This window comes from Symphalangus syndactylus, chromosome 17, assembly GCF_028878055.3.
Source record: "Symphalangus syndactylus isolate Jambi chromosome 17, NHGRI_mSymSyn1-v2.1_pri, whole genome shotgun sequence".
NCBI classification, from domain to species: Eukaryota; Metazoa; Chordata; class Mammalia; order Primates; family Hylobatidae; genus Symphalangus; species Symphalangus syndactylus.
Window position 1 is genome coordinate 58,964,535 of NC_072439.2, and position 26,661 is coordinate 58,991,195.

At 34.0% G+C, this 26,661-nt stretch overlaps 1 protein-coding gene across 1 annotated transcript in view; it reads left to right on the forward strand.

Annotated features, from left to right (window-relative positions):
- The window catches only part of LEKR1 (leucine, glutamate and lysine rich 1), a 227,132-nt gene that overhangs the window by 89,342 nt on the left and 111,129 nt on the right, over positions 1-26,661 (forward strand). Inside the window, 2 exon segments of the mRNA XM_063620289.1 lie at positions 4,294-4,413; positions 11,434-11,609. Of these exon segments, the coding sequence (XP_063476359.1) occupies positions 4,294-4,413; positions 11,434-11,609 (296 nt within the window).

A 26,661-nucleotide genomic window follows, 5' to 3' on the forward strand; every position in this document is an offset into this window, starting at 1 on the left:
TCGTTTTTTCTAGTTCTGTGAAGAATATCATTGTTAGACAGAATAGTATTGAATCTCTAAATTGCTTTGGGTGGTATGGACATTTTAATGATACTGATTCTTCCTATCCATGAGCATGTGATGTTTTTCCATTTGTTCATGTCAGCTCCGCTTTCTTTGACCAGTGTTTTATAATTCTCATTGTAGAGAATTTTTACCTCCCTGGTTAACTGTTTTCCTATTCTGTTCGTTTTGTGGTAATTATGAATGAGATTGCATTCCTGATTTGGCTCTTGGCTTGGCTGTTGTTGGTGTATAGGAATAGTAGTGATTTTTGTATGTTGATTTTGTATCCTGAAACTTTGCCAAAGTTGTTTATCAGCTGAAGGAGCTTTTGGGCTGAGACTATGGAGTTTTCCAGATATAGAATCATGTCATCTGCAAACAGGGATAGTTTGGCTTCCTCTCTTCCTATTTGGATGTACTTCATTTCTTTCTCTTGCCTGATTACTCTGGTCAGAAAGTTCAATAATATGTTGAATAAGAGTAATGAGAGAGGGCATCCTTGTATTTTTCTTGTTTTCAAGAGGGATACTTCCAGCCTTTGCCTATCCAGTATGATGTTGGTTGTGAGAGTACCTCATTCTTGATTATGAACAGACAACAAAGGATAATCAGCCTTCTGAGCAGAGCCTCAAACATGAAAGTCAAAAAGCAAAACAAAGAAAGAGTCTCAAAGAGAAACAGAAGCAATGCAGCAAACTGAAGAAAACTTCAAAAACACACTAGAATTGATATCCTCAAAGAAATACAAATTGTATTCATGGGACAAAAAAAGGGGCAATTAAAAAAGGCCTTTTGGAGAATAAGAAAGAAATTTTGGTAGTTAGAATGTGATAGCGGAAGTTAAAACTTTAATAGGATGGAAGATAATGAAAGAACAGAACGTTAAAAGTGGTAAAATGGTAGAGAAAGGATAAGAAAGCTAAGAGATCTGTTCAGGACATTCCACATCTAAAATAATAGAAAGATGTTCCAGACAGAAACAGAAAATCGACAAGAAAGCATCATTCTCCCTAGGGTAAATTTCTGAAAACTAAAGAAATCAGTTTCTAAAGCAAGTATTCACCAAGTCCCCAGCACAGAGAATGACAAAAGATTAACATGATGATACATTGTGATCAAATTGAAGAATCCCAAGTGAAAAGTAAAAAATTTTCATTCAGAAAAAGCTTCTGAAGCAGGGGGAAGGGTGGGGGTGCCCACCACATATCACACAAAGAAATAGAAATGGGAATGTCATTGGATTTCTCAGCAGCATCACTGGAAATTAGGAAACAGTGGAATGGTGTCCTAATTTTCTGCTGAATATTTTTCAAATATATAATTTTCTATTCAGCCAAACTGTTCCATCTGAGATAAAATAACATGTTCAGACATCCAGAGTCTCAAATTTACTGCCAATGCACAGGACATTTCTGGACGATTTGCTCCTAGAAGTAAACCAAGAAGGAATAAAACTTCGGAACCAGGGTACAGGAGAATTGACATGAAAGAGAGATGAGGACAGTTCCTGAAGTGATGGAGAAGGGAAGTCTTAAAATGACAGCTGTGTAGTCAAACCAGAGCATAAACCAGACTACAGCAGGGGAATGGATAGCTCCAGGAAGGCTACCTCCTGGTAAAGAGATGATTTGGAAAGATTATCTGCTGTGTCTGAAGGTGTCGGGAGAAGAATTACCTCTCCATCAAAGATGGAAGAAGAATAAATGATGGTACCCAGAAAACTATGAAAGAAGAAAAGGAGGCAATTTTGAATTCCAGAGACAACAAAAAGTTATACAAGAAAGAAATATAATCATGGCATTATATGTTGCTCAGAAGTGAATAACAATGTAAATACTAAATATAATTTAATAAAAAGTGCTGATTTAACTATATTGGGAGGATTAAGAGAAGAGTATGTAGATATGTATAGGAGGGTCAATTCTTATTAGCTACCTACCCCAACATCCATTTTGCCTTCTAAGTAACAGAATATATCTGGGGGCTAATCTTTAAAGGACGACACCTTCCAGCTGCATGTGCAGCTAAGTATGGCCATGTATCTAAGTTCAGTAGAAATATTCAGTGGTACTTTAAGGAAATTGACTTAAAAGGGATGGAGTAGGCCGTTATTCTCCTGTTCCTGGCCTGGAATGGGAATGTAATGGTTGAAGCTTTCACCACCATCATGGACTATGAGAATAAAATACAGATACCAAAGATGGTAGACCAGAGAGTTGGAAGGATTTGAGGCTCTATATGATATTAGCACTGAACTGATTACCAATGCATTTGTTTTATGTGAGATTATATATATATATTTATGCCATCATATTCAGGTGTCAATTATATGTAGCACAACCAGATCTTAACTGATATGTATCACTAAATAATATATAAAATTAAATATTAGGAAATATCAGTGTAAACATGTTACTTAGTAATATGGAGGTAAATACTAGGAGAAACAGGAAAAAAACATTAAAAGTAGTTGCCTTTGGCAGTGGGCATTGGGGTAGAGGCACATGATTACTATTTTTTTTATAACCCTTTTAGTCATTGTTACAGTTTGGATGTGGTTTGTCTTCACCAAAACTCATGATGAAATTTGGGCCTCAATGCAGCATTGTTGGGAGGTACAGGTGTTTGGCTTATAGGGGCAGATTCCTCATGAATAGATTAATCCCCTCCCTTGTGAGTGAATGGAGTTTTTGCCCTGGCAAGAATGGATTAGTTCCCAAGATAGCAGGTTGTTAAAATACAGAGAGAGAGAGGTGCATGGCCACCGGCTTTCAGCCCATTTTCCTTATTCTTTGGTTTGCAAATCGAGATTACCCTCCAAATCACTTGACTTTCCTTTTCTCAGAGTTGTAGCTCTCCAGAGATGTCCCCAGATGCTCCACATTAAAGATACATCCTTTCATTGCTTTTCCCCCGAGCAATTATGAAGTGTTTGTGAGAGAACTAATTCACATTGTCATGGCTGGAAATATTCTCTGATGCTCAACTCCCCTAATCTATAGATTAAGTTGGTTTAAGGTCTACTTTGTATTACGAGCATTGTTGTTCCTACTGATAGTGACTCTGTTCTTGACTTAGGTGGACAGCTACTATGCTGCCATTAAAAACCAACTAGGTGGGAGCTTATTCCTCTGCTGAATTGTGCAGTGACTGGTCTCACCCAAGACTTTCATGTGAGAAGAAGCACCTTCTTTTTATCAGGAAATTTCTAGTATTTCCTGCTATTCACAGCTGAATGTAATGCCTCAGTTCATTTTCAATTGTTTGATTATATGTGATAAAAAATGTATTTTCTTGGCAACCAATATTTCTGTACATTTATATTAGAAATAGATTAATAACTTTATAGCAACTACATGCTAACAAATCTTATTGTCTTTTTAATTAATTTAGCTAAGCATCCCATTGCCATGATGTATTAGATCAAGTTTATAATGTTACCATGTTATCCTTTGGACATTGTGAGTTAGTGTTACCATGTGGATAAAATGTCAGGCATCTTTTTCCTCATGTAAATTTTACTTTTCATGTTCATGTACTTACAGCTTTAATTTTGATCCTAAGTTTTCATTCATTCATTATACCAAAAGTTAACTCATGTTCTTCCAAATGACTTCTTACCAAAAGCCACACACAAAAAAAGAGTTTGGCTTCCTTGATTTTTTTTCTCTCTTGCTTCCTCTCTCATCATGTGATCCCTTTGCATATGCCCCCTTCCACTTTCTGCCGTAAGTGGAAGAAACATGAGGCCCTCGCCAGATGCAGCTATCCAATCTTGAGTTTTCCAGTCACCAGAATCATGAGCAAAGTAAACCTTTCTTTCTTTATAAATTACCCAGCCTCAGGTATTCTTTTACAGCAACACAAAATGGACTAAGGCAGTAATATTTGACATTTTAAATTTGAACATGTATTACTTTAAATGAAATTAAATTAATATTTTTAGTTGTGATTAATATTTATGTTCATTGTAAACAGTTGAACAATACAAAAGAATATAGATAAAAAGTTCTGCCTCTCTTCAATATCCTTTACTTTTTCCCCCTGCCCGTAAATTCCACTCTCCTCCCCAGGATTTGGTGCCCAAGATTTGGTCTCTCCATATTTTTTCTGTACATTAATATAGCATATATAAGAGACGTAGTTTCTTCTTCTACTCCTTTTTATTAAAAGTAAGTATATTTAAATGTTAACTTGAAAATTGTACATATGAGAGAATACTTAAGGGATGTTTGTTTATATTTTTAGAATTTACGATGTAGACATTCAGTTAAAAAGTCAACAAAATGAATTTCAGAAAGTAAAGAAACAACTGAGTCATTTGCAAGATGAGCTAAAGATTAAATATAGACAATCATACATCTTCAGGTAAGATTAAAGAACTGAAAATTATAAAGATTGAAAAGATATGCTTAATGCTAACTTTGTAAATAGCCAAACACATTTTAGTAATGTGGTTTCTATATCTGGTGTGATTGAGAAAAGTGAAACAGCATTATGTTTTCTTTTTTCTTTTTTAAACCATTATCTCAATGAATAGTGTTGCTAATTAAATTTAAATTAGGCATATACCTTGTTCTATTAGTGCCTTGTTACTGTTCTTATTTTGTGGTGGCGTTTAGAATGAAAGCATGGTAACTAATTTCCCTCTTTACCAATATTTCTTGGTGTATTTGATCCTCTGAGTGATAGTCCAGTGACAAGAAAAGTAATAGAATAAGAAAACTTCCTAAATAATATTAACATACTCCTTAAATTCAGAAATATCTAGTGTAAAGCATGTTAATTCTGCTTTTATATAATCTTTGGAGGGTTTATAATACCTAAAGATAAAATCCAGCATTCTAAAGAAACTAGGAAGTACATTTTCTTTCCTAAAAATTGAATTGAATATATTGAGAATGTTTATGAGAAAGAATAATTCCTTTTTGAATTGAATAACTTTTAGCTCTTAGAAAAGGGAAGGCAATAAGTTAATTCAACATGGCAAATGACACAGGTTCTGGATGACTAAAAAAGTATGCTGGGTGAGTGTTTTGAATGATAAGGTTTGTTTTTTATCTAAGAATTATTACCAGGAATATTCTGAATAAATTTCTGTGGGCTAATAATTTTTAATTCATTTTCTGATAACCTATTGAACATCTACCTTTCACAAATGCCTTGCACATAACTGATGCTCAATACATAATTTTTGAGTGAATCCGTGAATGAAATCCACTCACAAAACAAGTAACCATTTTTATCATCAGAAATCCCCTTGATCCTTTCCCAGAAATCTGGTGTTGAACCAACAGGATAATGCCATCCTGGCGACCCCAACTTTTATATTTTAATCAGGACTATCAGTATTCATTTTTGTCTTCTGTAATAGCTTTGGCCCATATCTGCCACAGAAGGCTCATCTGATTTATCCACCAAAGCCTTCATGGATGGTAAGATTGACCTTTAAAGGCTGGACTGGGACTAGACCAAATAATTATTGCCACTTCAGGATATTATGGGACTGGTACACTTGATCCTAATTATTTTCATTTTTGCATGTTATCTTCAGTATTTCAAATTTTTGAAGAAACATAGACATACAAATGGAAGTGTTATTTTTATTCTGTATTCTAATTTTGTCATCATTTTGAGTTATATTTTTAACAGCTTATTTTCTTCACATGTTTCCGTAGATCTGTGATTTTTGCTCATTTTTATCTAAAAGATCACAAATTAGGAATCTGGGATCTGCCTTATATAAAAATAGTACATACTAAAAACAATTTTGGAAGTAACTAGTCATCTAGACACTTAGTACAAATTAGTTTATAATAGATGAATAGAAATAATTATTTTTATACTCTCACTGGTAGATATAATGCATTCCATAGAAAAAGGTATACTGTTAAAAATAAAATCAAACCAAGTTTCTAGAGTTCAGTGACTTTTGTTGCATTACTAAAAGCTGATTTTAAGCTAGATTATTGATTATTTTTAAAATATTAGGCCGTAAAACTTAGTTGCTCTTGATAAAGAAAAGGAGCTTATAATCTTCTGTCTTGAAGAGGTAAAGGATTCATGGGCCAAAACGTGGGATGAAAAAAAAAAAAGAGGTAAGGGAAAGAAACATGAGCTTTTTACTCAGATACGATCATCTGTGTTTATGGAGCCTAAAAGGAACTTTCAGTAGATCAGTGAACTATGTTTTGGGGTCCATTGCTATTTTTAATTTCTTCTCTCATTTGTTTAATTACAATTGGGCTTAATCACTAGCCTCCAGCAAAGTATTCTTTCATGTTCTGTGTTTTCCCTGACATAATTTCCAGCTTGTGTCTTGCAGGGGCTCAGCATATTACTTGGCACATTGGTTGGCTCAGCACACCTGCTACTCAGAATAAAGTGTCTTTTGAAAATGCAAATTAATTGTAGAAGGCCTATAAAATAGATATTAAAAACCTGAATGAAATATAGATATACTTCACCTCACAAAGTTGTGTTTAAATTCGATATTCCAAATCAGACCATATTTGAAATATTCTAGCAGTATTTACTTTTAGAGGATTACTATTGTGAATCTTTTATAAATTATTTGAAATAAAGAGTACTTATCCTTTAATTTTTCTTCTTTGTAAAGCTAGACCTTGTCATCTCTAAAATTTTCAATGTCAACTCCAAAAATTTCTCTTGCAGGTCTCTCAGTTTCACTTCACTTCTTCAGTCTAATTAAGGACACTAATATTTTTTCTTATTTTCCCAACCATATTTTGGATTTACTTTGTTTTCTATCCTTGATCCCATAGTTTATTACCCCATATCTTTTTAAAAACATCCTCATTGAGATATAATTTGCATACCACAAAATTCACCTATCTTAAGGAGACAATTTAATTATTTTTAATAAACCTACAGAGTTGTGCCACCAAATATTAGCTATTAGATTGGCAATCACATTCAATATTAGAACACTTGACTAATTCCAGAAAAGACCCTCCAGACCCTCATGCCATCTTCAATCAATCTCTGTGCTCACCAGGCAACTAACATTTCTCTTTCTATAGATTTATACTTTTCTGGACATTTCAGATATATAGAATCATACAATATGTTGTCTTTACATCTGGCTTTTACTAATTATGTTTTTGAGGTTCATTCATGTTGTGGCACTTATCCATACTTTTGTTCCTTTTTATTGCTGAACAGTATTCCACTGTATGCATATACCACATTTTATTTATCCGTTTACCAGTTGATGGATATTTGGATTGTTTCCACTTGTTGGTGCTTATGAATAATGCTGCTGTAAACATTCATATACAAGTCTTTGTGTGGACATATGTTTTCAATTCTTTGGAGTAGATACCTAAGTGTGGAATCACTAGGTCATATGATTAATCTATACATAATTTTTTTTTGAGACAGAGTCTCGCTCTGTTGCCCAGGCTGGAGTGCAGTGGCATAATCTTGGCTCACTGCAACCTCTGCCTCCTGGGTTCACGCCATTCTCCTGCCTCAGCCTCCCGAGTAGCTGGGACTACAGGTGCCCACCACCACGCCTGGCTAATTTTTTTGTATTTTTAGTAGAGATGGGATTTCACCATGTTAGCCAGGATGGTCTCAATCTCTTGACCTCATGATCCGCCTACCTCAGCCTCCCAAAGTGCTGGGATTACAGGCGTGAGCTACCGCACCCTGCCAATAGATATTTAATTTTTTAACTGCCAACCTGTTTTCCAAAGGGGCTGCACATTTTACATTCCCACACCATGAATGAGGATTCTAGTTTCTTCATGTTTTTGTCAACACTTACTATTGTCTGCCTGTTTTGTTGTAGTCATTCTAGAGGGTGTAAAATAATATCTCATTGTAGCTTTGATTTGTGTTTCCCAAGTTACTAATGATGTTGAGCATCTTTTCATTTGTTTGTTAATCATTTGTATATCTTACTAGTGAAACATCTCAAATATTTTTCCAATTTTTAATTGGTTTATTTTCTTATTATGTGATTGTAAGAGTTCTTTCTATATTCTGGGTATAAGGCCTTTATATGAAATATGATTTGCAAATATTTTCTCCCAGTGGCTTATCTTTTTATTTTCTTAATAATATCTTTTGAAAAGCAAAGGTTATTATTTTTGATGAAATATAATTTATCTGTTTTTTAGATTGTGCTTTTGCTGATGTATGTAAGAACTCTGTCTAAGCCTGTCAGAAGAATTTTCTCCTGTATTTTCTTCTAAGAGTTTTATAGTTTTAGCTCTTCTTTAGATCTATGATCTGTTTCAGCTAACTTTTGTGTATGATATGAGGTAAGGATCTAAATTCATCCTGTTTCACATGGATATTCAATTGTTCCAGTGCTGTTTGTTAAGAGGCCAATTTTTCCTTACTGAATTGCCTTGGCATCTTTGCCTAAAATAAATTCACCATAAATGTAAAGGATTATTTTTGGATTTTCTATTCTATTCCATTAATCTATATGTCTTATGTCAGTGCCACACTCTCTTAAGTACTATAGTTTTTAATAAGTTTTAAAATCAAGAAATATAATTCCTCTAACTTCCTTGTTTTCAAAATTGTTTTTGCTATTCTGGGCCCTCCATAGTGAATTTTAGGATCAGCTTGTGAATTTCTGCAAAGTAACCTGCTAGGATTTTGATAGGTATAGTATTGAATCTATAGATCAATTTGGGGAGAATTTCTACCTTAAAATTTTTGTATCTTTCAATTCATGAATGTGGTATGTTTTTCCATGGAGATCTTTAGCCCTCTCAAAAATGTTTTGTTTTCTTGAACTTCTTTTATTAGAATTTATTTCTAAGTGTTTTATTCTTTTTATGTTGTTATGAATTAGGACTGTTAATTTATCTTGGGGATTGGTCATTGTTAATATACAGAAATAAAATTGATTTTTGTATATGTATCATGTATCCTGTGACCTTGATGAATTTGTTTATTAATTCTAGTATTTAGTATTTGTGTGTGTGTATGTGTGTGTGTGTGTGTGTGTGTCTTCTTTAGGATTTTCTACATAGAGGAGTTTGCCAACACTCCAAGTCCTTTTACCTCTGCTCATTTAGTTGTATTTACCCTTAAATCCTTTGGCCTTCATACATACTTCCAGGTTGTTAAACACTAATTCCTTAGTGAGGAATCCTCAGTATTCTGCTTAGGTTCCTTGGTGTTATTCATCTCTTAGCAACTGTTTTTCTTGCCTCTTATTTCACAGAGAAGGTTAAGGTTACCAATAGATGCAAATTTATTGTGAACCAGATGATGCTTAAGTTTCAGCATCTCTCACTTAGGACTTCCTTCCAAGGTTCTGGGAGGGCTCCTGGTGAAAGCAAGATGAATGGGTTGTAATTTGGTTAAAAATTATCTTTCTACTCAGGTTTTTCCTCTCTCTCACTTTTTAAAAAAATTATTAATTTTTTGTGATTCTCACTTCTGTTGTCAGTATACCATTGGAGTAGTCACAGGCATTTGGAGGATCTGAGTAAGGGAAAGTTGACTTAGGAGTATACCATTATAATTGCCATTTGGAAAGATATTTTAGAATGCTTTAATGAAACAAGCAAGAAATTACATTAATTTGGATGTATATAATTTTTTAAAATTAATCAAATAAAAGCATTTATAAGCAAATTAGGCAATAGAAATTATTGTGGCCTAAAGAAGCAAATCGTAATAACTTTTTTGATTACATCAAAGCAAATTTATTAATAGAAAGATAAATTTTTTAAAGTTCTTGGGTTATTTGATAATCTAATGAAAGGGAGTTAATTATTCAGAGACATTGGAGAAAGATTTAAGTTTTCACTGATTTTACAAATATGACTAACATCATTGAATGTAACATACAAATCATAATATACTACTTCAGGGAGACCATCTAAGATAAACTGGCCCATGAGTTTCATTGTTTCAAAGACAATTTAATCACTTTCCAAGAAAACCTGAAATGGCAAAATCTTATGTATGAGAAAAGTTTAATAAGAATTTCCCCGAATTTGACAATGCTAAGAATTTGTGTGACATTACTGATTACCAAATTACTAATTACTAATTACCAAAGGTCTCCAAGATAAAATGGACTCTATTCAGCCTTTTTCTGCAGACTTAAACACTGATCACTACGTTTTTCTTAAAATTTCCATATCCCCTGGCTTTTCTGACATTATTCTTTTGGCTTATCTTCTTACTCACTGATGAGTTCCCCCTAGTCTCCTTTGAGGGATTCTTTTTAGTTTCAGTCCCTTAAATGTTTGTGTTGTCCAATGTGTTATCCCTAGCACTTCTGACTTTTCCATTTCTCCTACTGAGGAGGAATCTATTTTATTTACTCTTTCATTCAGTATTTGTTGAGCACATATTATGTAGTAGGCACTGTGCTAGATGCTAGAGAGACTGTGATGAGCAAGTAGATATAACCTCTGCCTTATAGATCTTAGTCTACTCAGGGATGTAAATATTGACAAAATAATTATACTCTCATGGCTTCAGTCATCACCTTTTTGCTGCTCTCAAATCTGTGTCTGTATTTTATTTGATTATTAAGATAATTAAAACCAGAATAAAATCACTGAGATGACAAAATGTGATTACTTTGAGCTGTCGGATTTTATGAAGCAAAGGCACTGGATCAGTCACTTTGAATTGTTTTATTTATTATTACCCCAGATTTTTCACTACCTATATAACCATGGTATGTGGGACAAATGCTGTATAAGACTTTAAGATTCTCACCGGGCGCGGTGGCTCACGCCTGTAATCCCAGCACTTTGGGAGGCCAAGGCAGGTGGATCATGAGGTCAGGAGATCGAGACCATCCTGGCTAATATGGTGAAACCCCGTCTCTACTAAAAATACAAAAAATTAGCTGGGCATGGTGGCGGGTGCCTGTAGTCCCAGCTACTCAGGAGGCTGAGGCAGGAGAATGGCATGAACCCAGGAGGTGGAGCTTGCAGTGAGCCGAGATGGCACCTCTGCACTCCACCCTGGGTGACAGAGCGAGACTCTGTCTCAAAAAACAAAACAAAACAAGACTTTAAGATTCTCATTTAGAATCTAAGACTAAATTGCTCTGACCTAATTTTCTTCACTAAATGTTTACAGTTGAATAAAAAAAGATAAATAGAATAAATGTATATGAAGGTAGTTAGCTATCTTTCTTTGTAGTTAAAATAATGGCAAAATGGAAATGAGTTAGAGTGACCATATACTTCAGTCTACCTGAGATATTCCTAGTTTGTGTTTTGTCTCAGCATAATATGAATACCACCTTCTTTTGGTTTCAAAATTGTCTCCAATTAGACAGTAGATTATATGGTCACTCTAAAACTATTTTTGAAGAAATGTTTATTATGCTTACTATTTTCTAAAATCCTATTTTTTTTTACTTTGCAGTCAAAGATTGTCAGACTACAAATATTTCTGGAATAAGACTCTTTCATTACTTACTTTTACTAAAAGGGAGCTAACCAGTATTAAAAATGAAGTATATGATAATTACCAAAACTGGACTTCATTGAAAGGAGAAATTTTTCTACAAATTAAATCTATAAGTGAAACAGCCTTGACAGGTTTGTTACATTATTTAGAATATAATTGTCCCTTTTTGGTAAATGGTACATCATAAGTAATAAAATAATGATATTTCATTTTATTTGATGGGAATTAGGATTAACTTTGTTATCACTTGTTAGAGTAGATGACCATTAAGATCTATTTCAACTCTGAAATTTAATTATTATAGGTTTATCTAAGATAATCTATGATACATCTATCTTGAACTGTGGCCAGAAGTCTGTTCATTACTGTTAAAAGTACTAATCTATGTTTTTAAAACTCCTCTTAATGACTGAGTAGCTCATATTAGGTCAGCCTTCTTATAGATAACAACTTTAATTCTAGAAAAATAGCTACCTAAAGACAATAAAGAGTGACCCAAAGCAAACACATAATGGAGGGAGTATCAAAAATTAAAATAAGGCATACTAAGTGAAAGATGCCAATTTGAAAGGGCTGCATACTATATTATTCCAACTATATGACATTCTGGAAAAGACAAAACTATGGAACAGTAAAACGATCAGTGGTTGCCATGAGTTCCAGGCAGAGGATAAATAAGAAGAGCAAAGAAGATTTTTAGGGCAGTGAAACTAATCTGTACAATACTACAATAGTGGAGACATGTCATTTTACATTTGTCAAAGTTCATAGAATGTACAACACGAAGAATGAACCCTAATGTAAACTATAAATTTTGGGTAGTAATAATAATGTTGATTCATCAATTGTAACAAGTACTACTCTCCTGAAGTGTGTCCATAGTGGGGGAGGTTTTGCATGTGTGGAGACAGGGGGATATGGGAATCCTCTGTACTTTCTGCTCAGTTTTCCTGTGAACCTAAAACTGTTCTAAAAAATAGTCCATTAAAGTTTTTTTTTTAATGTTGAAAAATGCATGGCAGTGAGTGAATTTTTTTCTTTTTAAGGATATTGGACTGAGAGCAGGGCACAGTTTGCTCCACGCAAAGAAGGTAAAAATCTGATAGAAAACTGTAGACTAGAGGATAGAGATCAAGGCAACCTCAGCCTCTAAGAAGTAAGGGGATATCCCAGAGAAGTGAAAGCCAGAGAAAGAGAGCTCAAATTTTGCATATAAACTCTTTCCAAATCTCAGGCTTATCCCTGAAATACATGTGCTCAAGGAAGATGCTAAATAGTCCATCTAAAACTAAAGTAATTGATATTTTAGCTGTCACCTACCCTATGAGAAACAGATTTAACACTTTTAAGTTTAGCCAGATTAACTTCTTGTTAAAACAATACAAGAAAAAAAATAAATACTATTTGGAAGAACATAAGAAGAATCCAGAGTCTCTATAACATAACACCCACAATGTTCAGTATACAATCCAAAATTACTCATATCCAAAAGAATAGAGACCAGTTGACTTAGATGATATAATTAGCTAACCAGGATTTCAAATTAGCTATCAAACAATGCTCAAGGATATAAAGGAAAATATGCTAGTAATGAATAAAAAGAAAATCTGAGTAAGCAACTATTAAAAAATGAGAAATTGAAGAATTGAAAAATATGGTATCTGGAATAAAATTTCACTGGATGGACTTTTTTTTTTAAAGTCAAGAACTGATTTTATTTTATTTTAAAATAAACATTGAAGATCCCCCATTTCCCACCACCCTATAAAACTTTTGAATGTGGAATGTCCAACAGCCCATCCATTTTGGTAGGTTACAAAACCAGCAAAAACTCCAGTTGTCTAATGATGAATGTTTAAGAATAGTTTTGTTTTTAAATAGCTGAGCACCTACTGGAAAAATTCCTGGGCTAAATGCTGAAAATAAAATTTAATTTCTGCACAGAAAATACCATTAACTTAGTAGCCTTTGCTTAAAGGTGGGATTAATTCTCCATGAAGTCAGAATGAGACAATAAGCAGCATTAAGTTCATAGGCACACAAAACTAGTGCTCAAACTGCTAGCACAAATTCCAATGGGATGCCGTAAATGAACACTCAGCAAGTGAATTAATCTGATTCACAGGATTATGTTTAATCACCGAAAACACACTGGCCAGTGTACCATAATATGTTACCAGAAGAGTTATTATCTATTTGTTCTCCCTTTCAGAAAACTTATTGTAAAGGGACTGTTTTCATCCCATAAAGACAGGACTACAATTGTCAGCTTTCTATTACGTGGATATGGAAGGAAACTATTTTTACTCTGCATGTTCTGTCCTAAGCGTCATCTTGAGGCTTGCACATGATACTCAGATTCCTCACCCTTGCTTAGGAGTAAAACAATATACTTTACAGGGTGATAATAATTTCCATAGTTATTTGAAGTGGCTTGAAAAAGGCAAGATTGACTTTTTTGACATTGGATAAAATCTACAAATCAGCCCTCGAGTTATTCAATGATAACTGACAAACTAAAATATTTCCCTAGAAAGGAAGATGAAAGAAGTGAAGTGTGGTTTGGCAGAAAACTGCATTTTGTAGCTTTTACAGTTAAATTGGAGCACTGAATGTTCAGATGCATACCAAATTATGCATGGGTCCTAATCACACATATAAGGCTGGATGGACTTTTATAGTGCATTGCATTTACAGAAGAAAGAATCAGTGAATTTTAAGATAAATCAATAGAAATTATTCAATTTGAAGAAGAGAGATAAACATTGAAAAAAAATGAATGGAGCCCCAGCATCCTCAGGAAATAATAAAATGCACCATAAGTGACAAATATGAGTAAATATAAAAGACTCCTTTTCCTTTAAATTTGTTTTAAAAACTCACATTCTTATTTAAAGCAAGCATTATTATTTTGTGGGGCTTATAAAGTATGTCAATGTAACATGACAACTAGAGTCTAAAGGATGGAGAGGTGGATAAATGGATTCATTTTGTTGCACTATATTTGTATTTTATGTGACATGGTAGAATATTTTATTTAAACCAATAAATTAAGTATGTATATTATGATTTCTAGAGCAACTACTAAAAAATTAAATACAGAAACGTAGTAAAAAGCTAATACATAATTTAAAAGATAACTCTTTAAAAAGTATTCAAACAATCCAAAAGATGGCATTTTAAACATCATCTAAGATTTATGCAGTAATCAAATCAGTATAGTACTGGCATATGGATCAACAAAGATGAATAGAACAAGATAGCTTGGTAAATGACCCTACTTATATAATCAATTGATTTCTGACAAAGGCAGCAAAACAATCCAATGGGAAAAAGAAAGTCTTTCAACAAATTGTGCTGGAACAACTGAATACCCGTGTAGAAAAATATACCTCAACTTCTGCCTCACACCATACATGAGAATTAATTTAGGATAAATCATAAACCTAAATGCAAAGGATAAAATTATAAAACTACTAGAAAAAACATAGCAAAATATCTTCATGACTTGATGTTAAATGAAGATTTCATGGATAGGACATAGAAGTAAGAACTATAAAAGAATGAAAATCGGTGAATTAGACTTTATCAAAATTAAAACATCTGTTCATCAGAAGCTATCAGTATGAAAATGAATAGTTAAATCACAGAGAAAATATTTATAAAATATGTGACAAAGAACTTTTGTCCCAGTTACATAAAGAATGCCTACAAGTCAATAATAAAAGTATTCAATCAAAAATGACCAAAAGATCTGAACAGACACTTTACACAGGAAGATACATAAATGGCCAATAAAGACACAAAAATGTTCTCAACATTATTAGCTCGTCTGGTTGACTAAAATGAAACAGTCTGATGGCAGCAGATGTTACTGAGGAAGTAGAGTACTGGAATCCTTGTACAAATTGGTGAGAATGTAAAATGCTACAGCCACTTAGAGAAAATATCTGACAGTTTCTCATTAAATACACATCTATCCAAAGACCCTGAAATTCCACCCTTTGGTATTTACCCAAGAAACATGAAAACATATGTCCACAAGATACTTATATGAGAATATTCAGCAACTTTATTCAAGCTTAATTCAAAATATCCTAAAACTGCAAAAAGCTCAGGAGTACATCAGTAGTAGAATGGGTTCTGTAAAAGAAAACAATTGAATATATTCAGTGGGATATATAATGAACTGCAGATAATGTAGTAGCATGGATAATCCTCAAAAATAATATGCTACTTGAAAATAGCCTTACACAAATAATACATATTGTATTATTTCATTTATACAATGTTCTAGAAACAGGCAAAACTAATCTACACTGGGGAAAAAATGGTTGCCATGGAGGGTGGGATTGACTGGAAAAGCACAAAGGCACTTTCTTTGATGGCAGCAATTCTTTATGTTTTGATAGGGGTTTGCATTACACAGTGGATGCATTTGCCAAAACTCATCTATTGGTGCACTTGAGATTTGTACAATTCTGTAGGTAAATTTACTCAAAAATGAAAAGAAATAAATGCAAATGTTGAACTGTATCTGTATGATGAAATGTTTAGGAGAGAAGTATATTTATGTCTGCAACTTACCTTGATATTCACAGGATGGATTGATAGATGTATAAAGTGTTTGATAGGTATATAGTTACGTGACAAAGCAAATATAGTAAAATATTAATTGTAGAATCTAAGTAGTGTGTATATTTGTGCTCAGTATACAATTGTTTTAACTTCTCTATATGTTTTAAAACTTTCATAGTTAAATATTGGAAAAAAATCATGTTAAACCATGAAACTTTAATTTCACTTGCTGACAATTTTGTTATATAATATGTGCGTTCAGAAATGCATTTTTATATGACAATATGCTTTTAAATTTGAAATTTAACTTTAATAATTAAATTTAGGCAAATAGACGAATATTATAACAAACATGTAAAAAGTATATCTATATTAGGCCGAGTGTGGTGGCTCATGCCTAGCACTATGGGAGACTGAGGCAAGTCAATAGCTTGAGCTCAAGAGTTTGAGACCAGCCTGGGCAACATGGCAAAGCCCTGTCTCTACTAAAAATACAAAAATTAGTCAGGTGTAGTGGTGCGCACCTGTAACTCCAGCTACTTGGGAGGCTGAGGCATGAGAACTGCTTGAACCTGGGAGTAGAGGTTGCAGTGAACATGTCACTGCATTCCAGCCTGGGCGACAGAGTGAGACTCTGTCTCAAAAGGAAAAAAAAAGGGTATCTATATTGTTAAATGGAGCAGCTGGTTGTGGTGGCTCATGCCTGTAATCCCAGCACTTTTGGAGGCTGAGGCGGGTGGATCCCGAGGTCAGGAGATCGAGACCATCCTGGCTAACATGAAACCCCATCTCTACTAAAAATATAAAACATTAGCCAGGCATGGTGGCGGGCACCTGTAGTCCCAGCTGCTTGGGAGGCTGAGGCAACAGAATGGCATGAACCTGGGAGGCAGAGCTCACAGTGAGCAGAGATCGCGCCACGGCACTCCAGCCTGGGCAACAGAGTGAGACTCCATCTCAAAAAAACAAACAAAAAAAAATGGAGCAGACACTGAGAGTGTGCTAGTCGCTAGTCACATTCTTTGGACCTTTAGTGTTCTTCTACTGACTTTTAACTTCCAGGATCTGCGTATCTGTGCCAGAGGAATCTTGCTTCTGCCACAGTTAATAATACAGATATACTTTACATAATTATATTTCATTTTGTAAATATACTATATATTATGCATCATTTCCATTATTTAAGCATTCATATATGTCTTTTTTTGGATATATGTTTTTGTTATTTTTTGGGGTAAATACCTAGGAGTGGAATGGCTGAATTGTATAGTAGAGTATATTCAACATTTTAAGAAACTACCCAAGACTTTTCCAAAGTGGTTGTTCCTTTCACATTTTTACCAGCAGTGTATGGAGACCTCTAGCTGCTGCATATCTTTGCCAACACTTAGTACTGTCAGTCTCTTTAATTTTATTCTTTGTAATGAGGTATTCATATAAAAGATATAAATGTATATGTAAAATAGTTGTGTTGGTAATTTTCTCATTTTTGAGTGTCTTGTCACATCTTATAGACTATTTACCTCATAATATCAATAATTGTGAATTCAATCATACTAGAGAGACATCAACTCTAATGTTTTTGTTTACATTTGTGTTGCATTATTAATATTTTCTGTAATCCATGTTTTCTTTTTCAGGAAACTTTTAAGCCAACTATCCATTTTAGGACTGTTAAACCACATAGCTGGGAACAGTTATATCAGTTATATAGTACAGTGTATCACAATCTTAGAAAAATAACAAACAAGGAGACACTGACATCCTCTCTGTGTAGAGGAACAACCCTCCTCCCTCAGAAAGCTTCACTCACTTTATTCTCCCTGAATGTGACCTGTGGCCATGACTGTACAATATGTGAAAAGAGGGAGGCCCTTCAGATTCATGCAGGTGAAATTGGCTAAGGGTCTCCCAAAAAAGTAGCTGTCCCTTCTTGTAATTGAAAGTCTCAGTTCAAATGTCACCTCCTCAAAAACATCTTTGCTGACTGCCCTAGTTAAAGTTGTCTTCCTTTATAGTCCTTGTGTATCCTGATTTTCTCTTTCATTTTTAATAATATTTACTACTACCAGAAATATTCATTTATTGATTTATGTGTTTACTGCCAGTCTCCTCCTACTGGTTGTAATCTCAGTGAAAACAGGAAGTTTGATTGTTTTGCTGAATGCCGTATTACTAGTGTTTTAAGAGAATTGAACCTGTCACATAGTAGGTGCTCAGTGAACTTTGTGGAATTGAAATGGAAGTAAAAGTACACCCACATTTTCAGTCAGATTCCTGCTAATATTTATATTAGGTTTTGGAACCTCTGAGTATTCTCTAAGATTTCTTAGTAATGCTTACATACTCTGCAATCTGGAAAGGGAGGAGAGGCTTCATTCATTAGCTACACTTTCCTGAAAACCAAGAGCAAATTTAATGTAGGCTATTATCAGTAAGTAGTACAATTCCAAATTGGATTTTAAAAATCAGTTTGAAAGTTTTTTATTGAATTTATAAGAGGAAAATATAAACACTTAATAATTAGTTTTTCCCAAATTCAAAAGGCTTTAAGGATTGTTGCAATCATAAACATAAAACAACCTCAATATAAAAACATAGAAAATACAGAAAAGGGGCAAAAAAAAGAAGAAAAAATGACATAAATCATCTGTAATATCATGACACAGAGATAACTGCTGTTAACATTTTGATATAGAGCTTTCTAAACTTTCTTTTCTGTGCATATAGATATATATACATACATATACACTTAAAATATATCATGAAAATATAGTCATGCCAATTAACTACGTTAACAGTATTTTATTGTAGATATGTATCTTATTTAACTAATTTTCTATTCATGAACATGTAGGTTGATCATAGTCTTGCTATTGTAAATAAGGCATCACTGAACATCTTTATATATGCATCTTTATTATTTTATCCTGTTTTTTTCTTTAACATAGTTAATTCCTAGAAGTGGAATTGCAGAATCAAAGTATATGCCCATTTTGCTTTTCATTTGCAAGTGTTACATTTTATATTTTATCGAACACGAAGAAATAGGAGTTAGTTTTCAACCCTTGACTTTTATATTTACCATTATAGTATATCACTTTTGCCTCAGAAGCTGAAGGACCTTGTTTAGAAGTTACACGGTGGTGATGACAGAAGCTCAAAGGTGGAAATGCACACGTGAGGACAGTATATTCAATTCCCAAGCAAGAGCTTGGTGAACACAACAGATGGGGTGTGTCAAACTGAAGCTATATTATTATAAGAGCTTTTTTCGCCTTTTAAAAAACTTTCTTCTTAGTGCTATCAGAGCAATCAAATTTCCGGGGCATGGATGTACAAACGTGCAAATATGTGTAAAACTTGAAAGGTGCTGATGCTTGCCTTTTTACAGTTTCTTTGATCAATTTGAACACATTTTAAATTTAACAGCAATTCTAGTAGCTGTATAAACATGCCAATTTCATAGCAGAGAATTTTAAGTATATAATCTATATCTTAAATTTAAGTATAGAAAAAATAAATTGAATGTAATGTTTTTAAAGGATAATTCTAGTAAAAGTTGAGGAACTATCCTACTTACATGAAAAGATGACCAGGAGCCTAAGAAGCATGCAGACCTTTGCTTTCCCATAGGTTAGCCACCAACCACATGGGGCTATTGAGCACTAGAAATGCGGATATAGCCTTTTGTTGAAATAACATTTTGGATATGTGGAATGAAATAAAATACACTATTAAAATTAATTTTGTGTGTTCTTATGTTTTTAATATGGCTACTGGAAATTTAAAATTACATGTGTGGTTTGCATTATTATACATACATAGTTCTATTGGATGTGACTAGTACGGATAAATAGTGAAATGAACATTTTAACATAAAATTTGTAAATGTTATAATTTATTTGATATTCACAAAAATGATGAGGACAATGTGAATTATAGCTGAGGAACACTTTACGGTCGCTCTTAATCCTAACCTGTTAATGTGTATTTCTAGTTGTCTTTATTATTTAATTCATCTTTTACTTAAATTTATTAAACAAACACTATTCAGAGTCAGGAATGTTAGAACTCTTGGCAGAAATCAGGAAAAATCTGGAGGGGAATGTAGGATCCTTGATAGTGTTGCCATTTTACAGACTTACCACCAGGTCTGGAGAAGGGCCACACAAACCAATATGTCTGCACCAACCACGCTGGCCTCTGTGTTGCTGGCTTCAATTCTTAATACATAAAGATATATAGGCATTCTAAGAGCAGGTCTCTAGAGTCAGCCAAAGTTTATATCCTGACTCTGCCACTTAACAAAAAACTGGGGCTTCAGTGTCCTCATCTATACAATGAGAACACACACACACACACACACACATACACACATACACATACACCCCATATGCCTAGCAGAATAAGGAAGCAAGATATGTTAGCTATAACTATTCTTTATTCTAAAGTCCATGTTTTTTCCATCATATTCGTTTCTCATTTCTATTGCAGAATGGTTCATTGTAATGGGTTTATAGCTTTTCTCCTAAATAAAGTAACAAAAAGGGTTTTCACATGTAGTTTTTTAAAAATCTACATAATTAGACCAGAAAAATATACTCAACTGATTTTTGATAAGGACACACAAGAAATTCAGTGGAGGAAGAATAGCCTTTTCAACAAATGATGCTGGAACAATTGGATATCCTTAGGTAAAGAAAAAGAGAAAGTGCCTTGTCCTAAAGTGCACACTTTTACAAAAACTAACTCAGTGGATTAACCACAGACTTAAATAGAAAATATGAAACTTTTAGGGAAAAAAATCTTTGGGGCCTAGGATTAGGTAAAGAGTTCTTAAACTTGAACTAAAATCATGATACCTAAAAGGGAAAATTGATAAATTGGATCTCAGTAAAATTTAAGAACTTTTGCAGAGTATAGTAGCACATGCGTGTAGTCCCAGCTACACAAGACGCTGAGGTGGGAGGATTGCTTAATCCCAGGAGTTTGAGGCTGCTGTGTTCTATGATCATACCTGCGAGCAGCCACTGCACTCCAGTGTGAACAACATTGCAAGACCCTGTCCTAAAAAACAACAACAACAACAACAACAACAACTTTTGCCTTGTGAAAGACCTGTTAGAAAGGATAAAAAGCTACAGTACAGACTGGGAGAAAGTACTTGCAAATCACATATTCAACAAAGGATTTATATGTAGAATATATAAATAACTCCCAAAATTCTATATTAAAAATATCCAGTTAGAAAATGGGCAAAAGATACCGGTAGAAATGTAACCGAAGATGATATATAGATGGCAAATAAGTACCTGAAAAAAATGTTCAACATCATTAGCCATGAGCAAAATGCAAAACCACAATTAAATACAACTACACATTTATTAGAATGTCTAAAATTGAAAAGACTGACCATATTAAGTGTTAACGTGGATCAGAGAAACCAGTTTACTCAGCACTGCTGGTAGGAATATAAAATGGTTCAGCCATTCTAGAAAATAATTTTGCAATTTCCTCTGAAACTGAAGATGCACTTACCACATGACCCAACATTTGCACTCTTGAGCATTTATCCCAGATAAATGAAAACCTATGTTCTCAAAAATATTTGTATGTAAGTGTTCATAGCAGCTGTAGTCATAATAGCCCCAAATTGGAAACAACCCAAATGTCTTTCAATGGATGAAAGACAAACGTCCTATGTCCATATCATGTAATACTACTCAGCAACAGAAAGGAACAAATTATTAATATGTGTAACAACTTGAATGAACCTCAACTAAATTATGCTGAGTGAAAATAGCCAGTCTCAAAAGTTTACATAAGATATGATTTTGTTTATATAGCATTCTTGAAATAACAAAATTATAAGTGCAGAGAACAGATTAGTGGTAGCCAGGGATTAGGGATGATGGGGATAGTGGTAGGTTTGGCTATAAAGGGATAGCAGGGATCAGCTTTGTGGTAATAGAGCAATTCTGTATTTTGATTGTGTTGATTTATAATGAAGCTACATTTATGATAAAATTGCATAGAACTATGAACACACACACACACACACACACGAGTGTGTATACAATTGGTAAAATCAGAGTAAGTTCTGTGGATTTTACCAATGCAATCTTCTAGTTTTGATAGTGTGCTACAGTTATACAAAATGTCAACAAGGGGAGAAGTGAGGTGGCGTTAAGTTTGAATAGGAACTCCCTACACATTTCTTTGCAACTTTCTGTAAATTTATACTTATTTCAAAATAAAAAGTTTTTAGGGTTTTTTTGTTTGTTTTTTGTTTTTTGAGATGGAGTCTTGCTCTGTTGCTCAGGCTGGAGTGCAGTGGCATGATTACTCACTGCAACCTCTGCCTCCCAGATTCAAGCTATTCTCCTGCCTCAGCCTCCAGAGTAGCTGGGACTACAGGTGCATGCCACCACCCTCGGCTAATTTTTGTATTTTTAGTAGAGACAGGGTTTTGCCATGTTGACCAGGCTGGTCTTGAACTCCTGACCTTAGGTGATCCACCTGCCTTGGCCTCCCAAAGTGCTGGGATTACAGGCATGAGCCACCGCACCCAGCCATTTTTTAGTTTAAAAAAAATTGTGTAGTTTTTTTATTTCTTTAGTAAATCTGGTCACTGCGTCTTTTTCCCTATTATTGTAATAAAACTGTGAAGTTTTGTGAATTAAGAATGACACTGTATTTGTAACATCAGAATGCCTTGATAATAAGGTTATAGAGGTTTCCTAATAATATAATGACCTAACATAATTTTGAGTTCATTTGCCTAAGCTCACAGGACTAATAACAAAACAAAAAAACTTATCAAGGTAAAGAAATTGATTGCATAAACTTAACAGTAATAATTGTACTTGCATTAGCTAGTGAATTATGTGATAACACTTATTCTAAAAGCTAAAAGCATGTATTGGCTATAAATTTTGATAATAGTACAAACATTTTAAATAACAAATATTCTAAAATATAGTGTGATAGGCTGAATTGTGTCCCCCTCCCCAAATTCATATACTGAAATGTTAAAGTCCTAATCTCCAGTACCTCCTACAGTAACTATATTTGGAGATAAGGTTTTTAAAGAGGTCATCAGGGTAGCCCCTAATCCAATCTGACTGGTGTCATAAGAAGAAATCTGTACACAGACACCTATGGACACCATGTGAATACACAGAGAAAAGGCAGCCACCTGCAAGCCAAGGAGAGAGACCTGGAACAGATCCTTCCTTCACTGTCGGAGAAGGAACCAATCCTGCTGACACCTTGATCTCAGATTTCTAGTCTCTGGAGCTGTGAGAAAATAAATTTCTGTTGTTTAAGCACTCAATCTGTGGTACTTTCTTTCAGCAGCCCTAGCAAATTAATAAATGTAGTAAACCCCATATATATTGCACAATATTATTCAGTTACTTTAAAAGATTTGCATGTTAAAATTAAGTTAGGCTTTAAAATCAAAGTCCAAAACAGAAACAGCATTCCTAGAAAAGGGAATTGCTTAATATTTTCTTGCTGATAATGTATGCTGAACATTGAGTAGCAGGTATGAGTAAAATACTTCCTATTCTAGTAAATATCACTTTATGTAATTGATATTTTTTAAAATGAAGTTTTTATAGATGAAATTTTCTTTTTTTTTTTTTTTTTTTTGAGACGGAGTCTCGTTCTGTCGCCCAGGCTGGAGTGCAGTGGCACAGTCTCGGCTCACTGCAAGCTCCGCCTCTCGGGTTCACGCCATTCTCCTGCCTCAGCCTCTCCGAGTAGCTGGGACTACAGGCGCCCGCCACCACGCCCGGCTAATATTTTTTGTATTTTTAGTAGAGATGGGGTTTCACCGTGGTCTCGATCTCCTGACCTCGTGATCCGCCCGCCTCGGCCTCCCAAAGTGCTGGGATTACAAGCGTGAGCCACCGCGCCCGGCCTTATAGATGAAATTTTCTTAAACAAGAGCATACTTATTTTAATAAAATTTCGGGAAAAATATTTTTACCAAGGAAAAATACTTATCAGGTGAATTCCACTCCCAACACAACTGTTGACTGAATAGTTGTTGAACTTTTAAAATTCAAATCTAGAATTAGGCTTAGAAATGTAGTCCACATTTTTCACAAAATTGATGAAATTAGGGATAGAATTGATCAATTATTTTATTCAATTAAAAACATTTCTTTTGGATATGTGTTTTAACTGCATATCCTACTCTGACATTTAAAAATGTGGGGCTCAAAATGCCTGCCTCTGAAATGAAGGCTGGGATAAACACATATTCAGGATCTTCAACTAGTGGTATATTAAAAACAATTTAGAAGCTTTGCTCAGCAATGCCTTTACTAATTTATTAGGTATTTATTGAGCTCTTGTTAATCCTAAGACATCATAGTAGAAATTATGGGGGAAAGAGAAATGAGTAAGATACTATCTATGGCCTGAAATAACTTATAGTCCAATAATAGGTCACATGTATGCATGTGATCAGTGCAATACAGATGATGTGAATTGCTGTGAGTTCCAGGAAGATGAAGATCACATCCAGATCAGGTCCAAAAAGATTTCCGCACAGAGGTAACATTTGAGCCATGATAGCTGAATATATGAGGATAGGAGGACCTTCTTCATGGGATGGTGCTGAGACAGGAAAGGTTCAAGGTGGATACAATGACCAGTATAGGTTGACCTTGTGGGGATCTTAATTTCTGAACCCCAAATCGGGACACATGTCTTACAAGTATGGAATTGTATAATGGCAAGGGTAGAATTGAATCTTTGACACCAGGATTGCCATAGGCAAAGGAGTGTTTATTTTGCAAAAGGTAAGTTAATTCATCTCCATTGAGTTTACTTTTTCCTAACTCCATGTTAGGAATGTTACAGCTTCTGTTAGTTTTGAAATCTTGATGTACTTTTCCATGTCTTAGAATATATTTTACAAATAAATTTGTATTGCAGATTTTTATTCTTTAAATGTCAGATAGAAAGTCACATTGACATGACTAGTTATTTTAGAGTATAGTGTATGCTAACAGAGCCTGCTAACATAAGCAGTGTCATTTTGGCAAATGATAAATAGGTGACACCACGTGTGTGGTGCTGTGCAGTGTCATTTGACTTAAACATAGATATCGTTTTGGTATGTTATAGTTTATTCAGCCTTAAGAAGCTACCTTTTTGGCTACAAAAATATCCAGAAAGACTTTTTAGGTACGTAGGGAAACTGTAACCTCCTTGTTTTCTTTAACCCCATTCTTTTAAAAATTTTATGTACTGTGTGTTAGTAGTTTTCCTCACACATATTGGTGCATAGTCATAAGGTTTTAGCAGCATATAGCTATTTTGAGGAAAAAAAATTCCCACATAAAATAATCATTGGACTATATTAGAATCCCACCTATTTGGTTCCTGCAATTTATTTCTCTAGGTTTTCCATTTTGAGCAGAAACTAAACGTAGAGAAGGTGCCAGACCCCTTGTGCTTATTCCCCAGGTCTATCACAAATGCCACTTTTTCTCCCAGACATGCTTTCTACCCATGGAAAGACATTTTGCTTTTCTCTCCTTTTACTACATTCCTGATCCTCCTCATCACGATCCCTTAAAACATGCTCTTTTTCCTGTGCTCTGTTCTAGCTCTCTGCTTTACTTCTCCTATAACCATTTGCTGGCCACATTACCTCTACTGCATGTCAGTCCTATTTATCTGTACTTGTGGTCTTCACTGGCCCATGTGGTTGCTGTTTCTGCTGTGGTGGACCAAGAGCAATAAATGAAACCAACCACTTTTGACATCTCGTCACATGTTGAACCTATCATTAGTCCAGGATGGGCTAACCAAAGAAGGGAATTCCAAGTGAAATGTCTGAAAAAGCAGACTGTCCAAATTTTCATCTAAATCACATGCTCATCAGTTGAATTGTACAAATTTCATAGCATTTATTTTATCTTTGTTGAGTGTGTGTTCATGTGTTTTAATGATAGTTTAAGGCAATAGTGCAGAAAAGGTGGATAAACAAGGAGCTTATTAATTATTCTGAAGGATAATATTCTCCATGCATTTCTCATGAAATTGTATAAAATTAGCATATTTAAATCTAAGTAGAGCTATAAAGACATATTTTTAAACAATCTAAATAGAATAATGACATGATTATTATGAATTCTGGTCTTATTGGGGGGACAGAGTACTATTAAAATCATTAAGATATTATTAACTAATGCTTTCTTCCCATAAATTTATTAGTTTTAGACACTACATCCTTCTGTCCAGTCTACTCCTAAAATCTTTCTTCATAATTTGTAGAGAATATATTCTAGTTAATCCCTTAGAAATGCCACCCAACCAGCTCATGCTAGAACATTTAAGTTTACTTTTCTGAATCATGTTGCCTAAAAAAAAAATCATTTCAATAAAACCTATAACATTACACAGATCTTATATTATTCATTTATATAAGTATTTAAAAAGCAGGCTGTATTACCACTTAATACAATTTAAAAGCTAAAAAAAATACTGTTAAAAGATTTCATGCATCATGTAGCAATAAAACTTTTTTATCATTTTAGACTGACTATTTAAATTTAACTTTTTAGTTAGATGTCATTA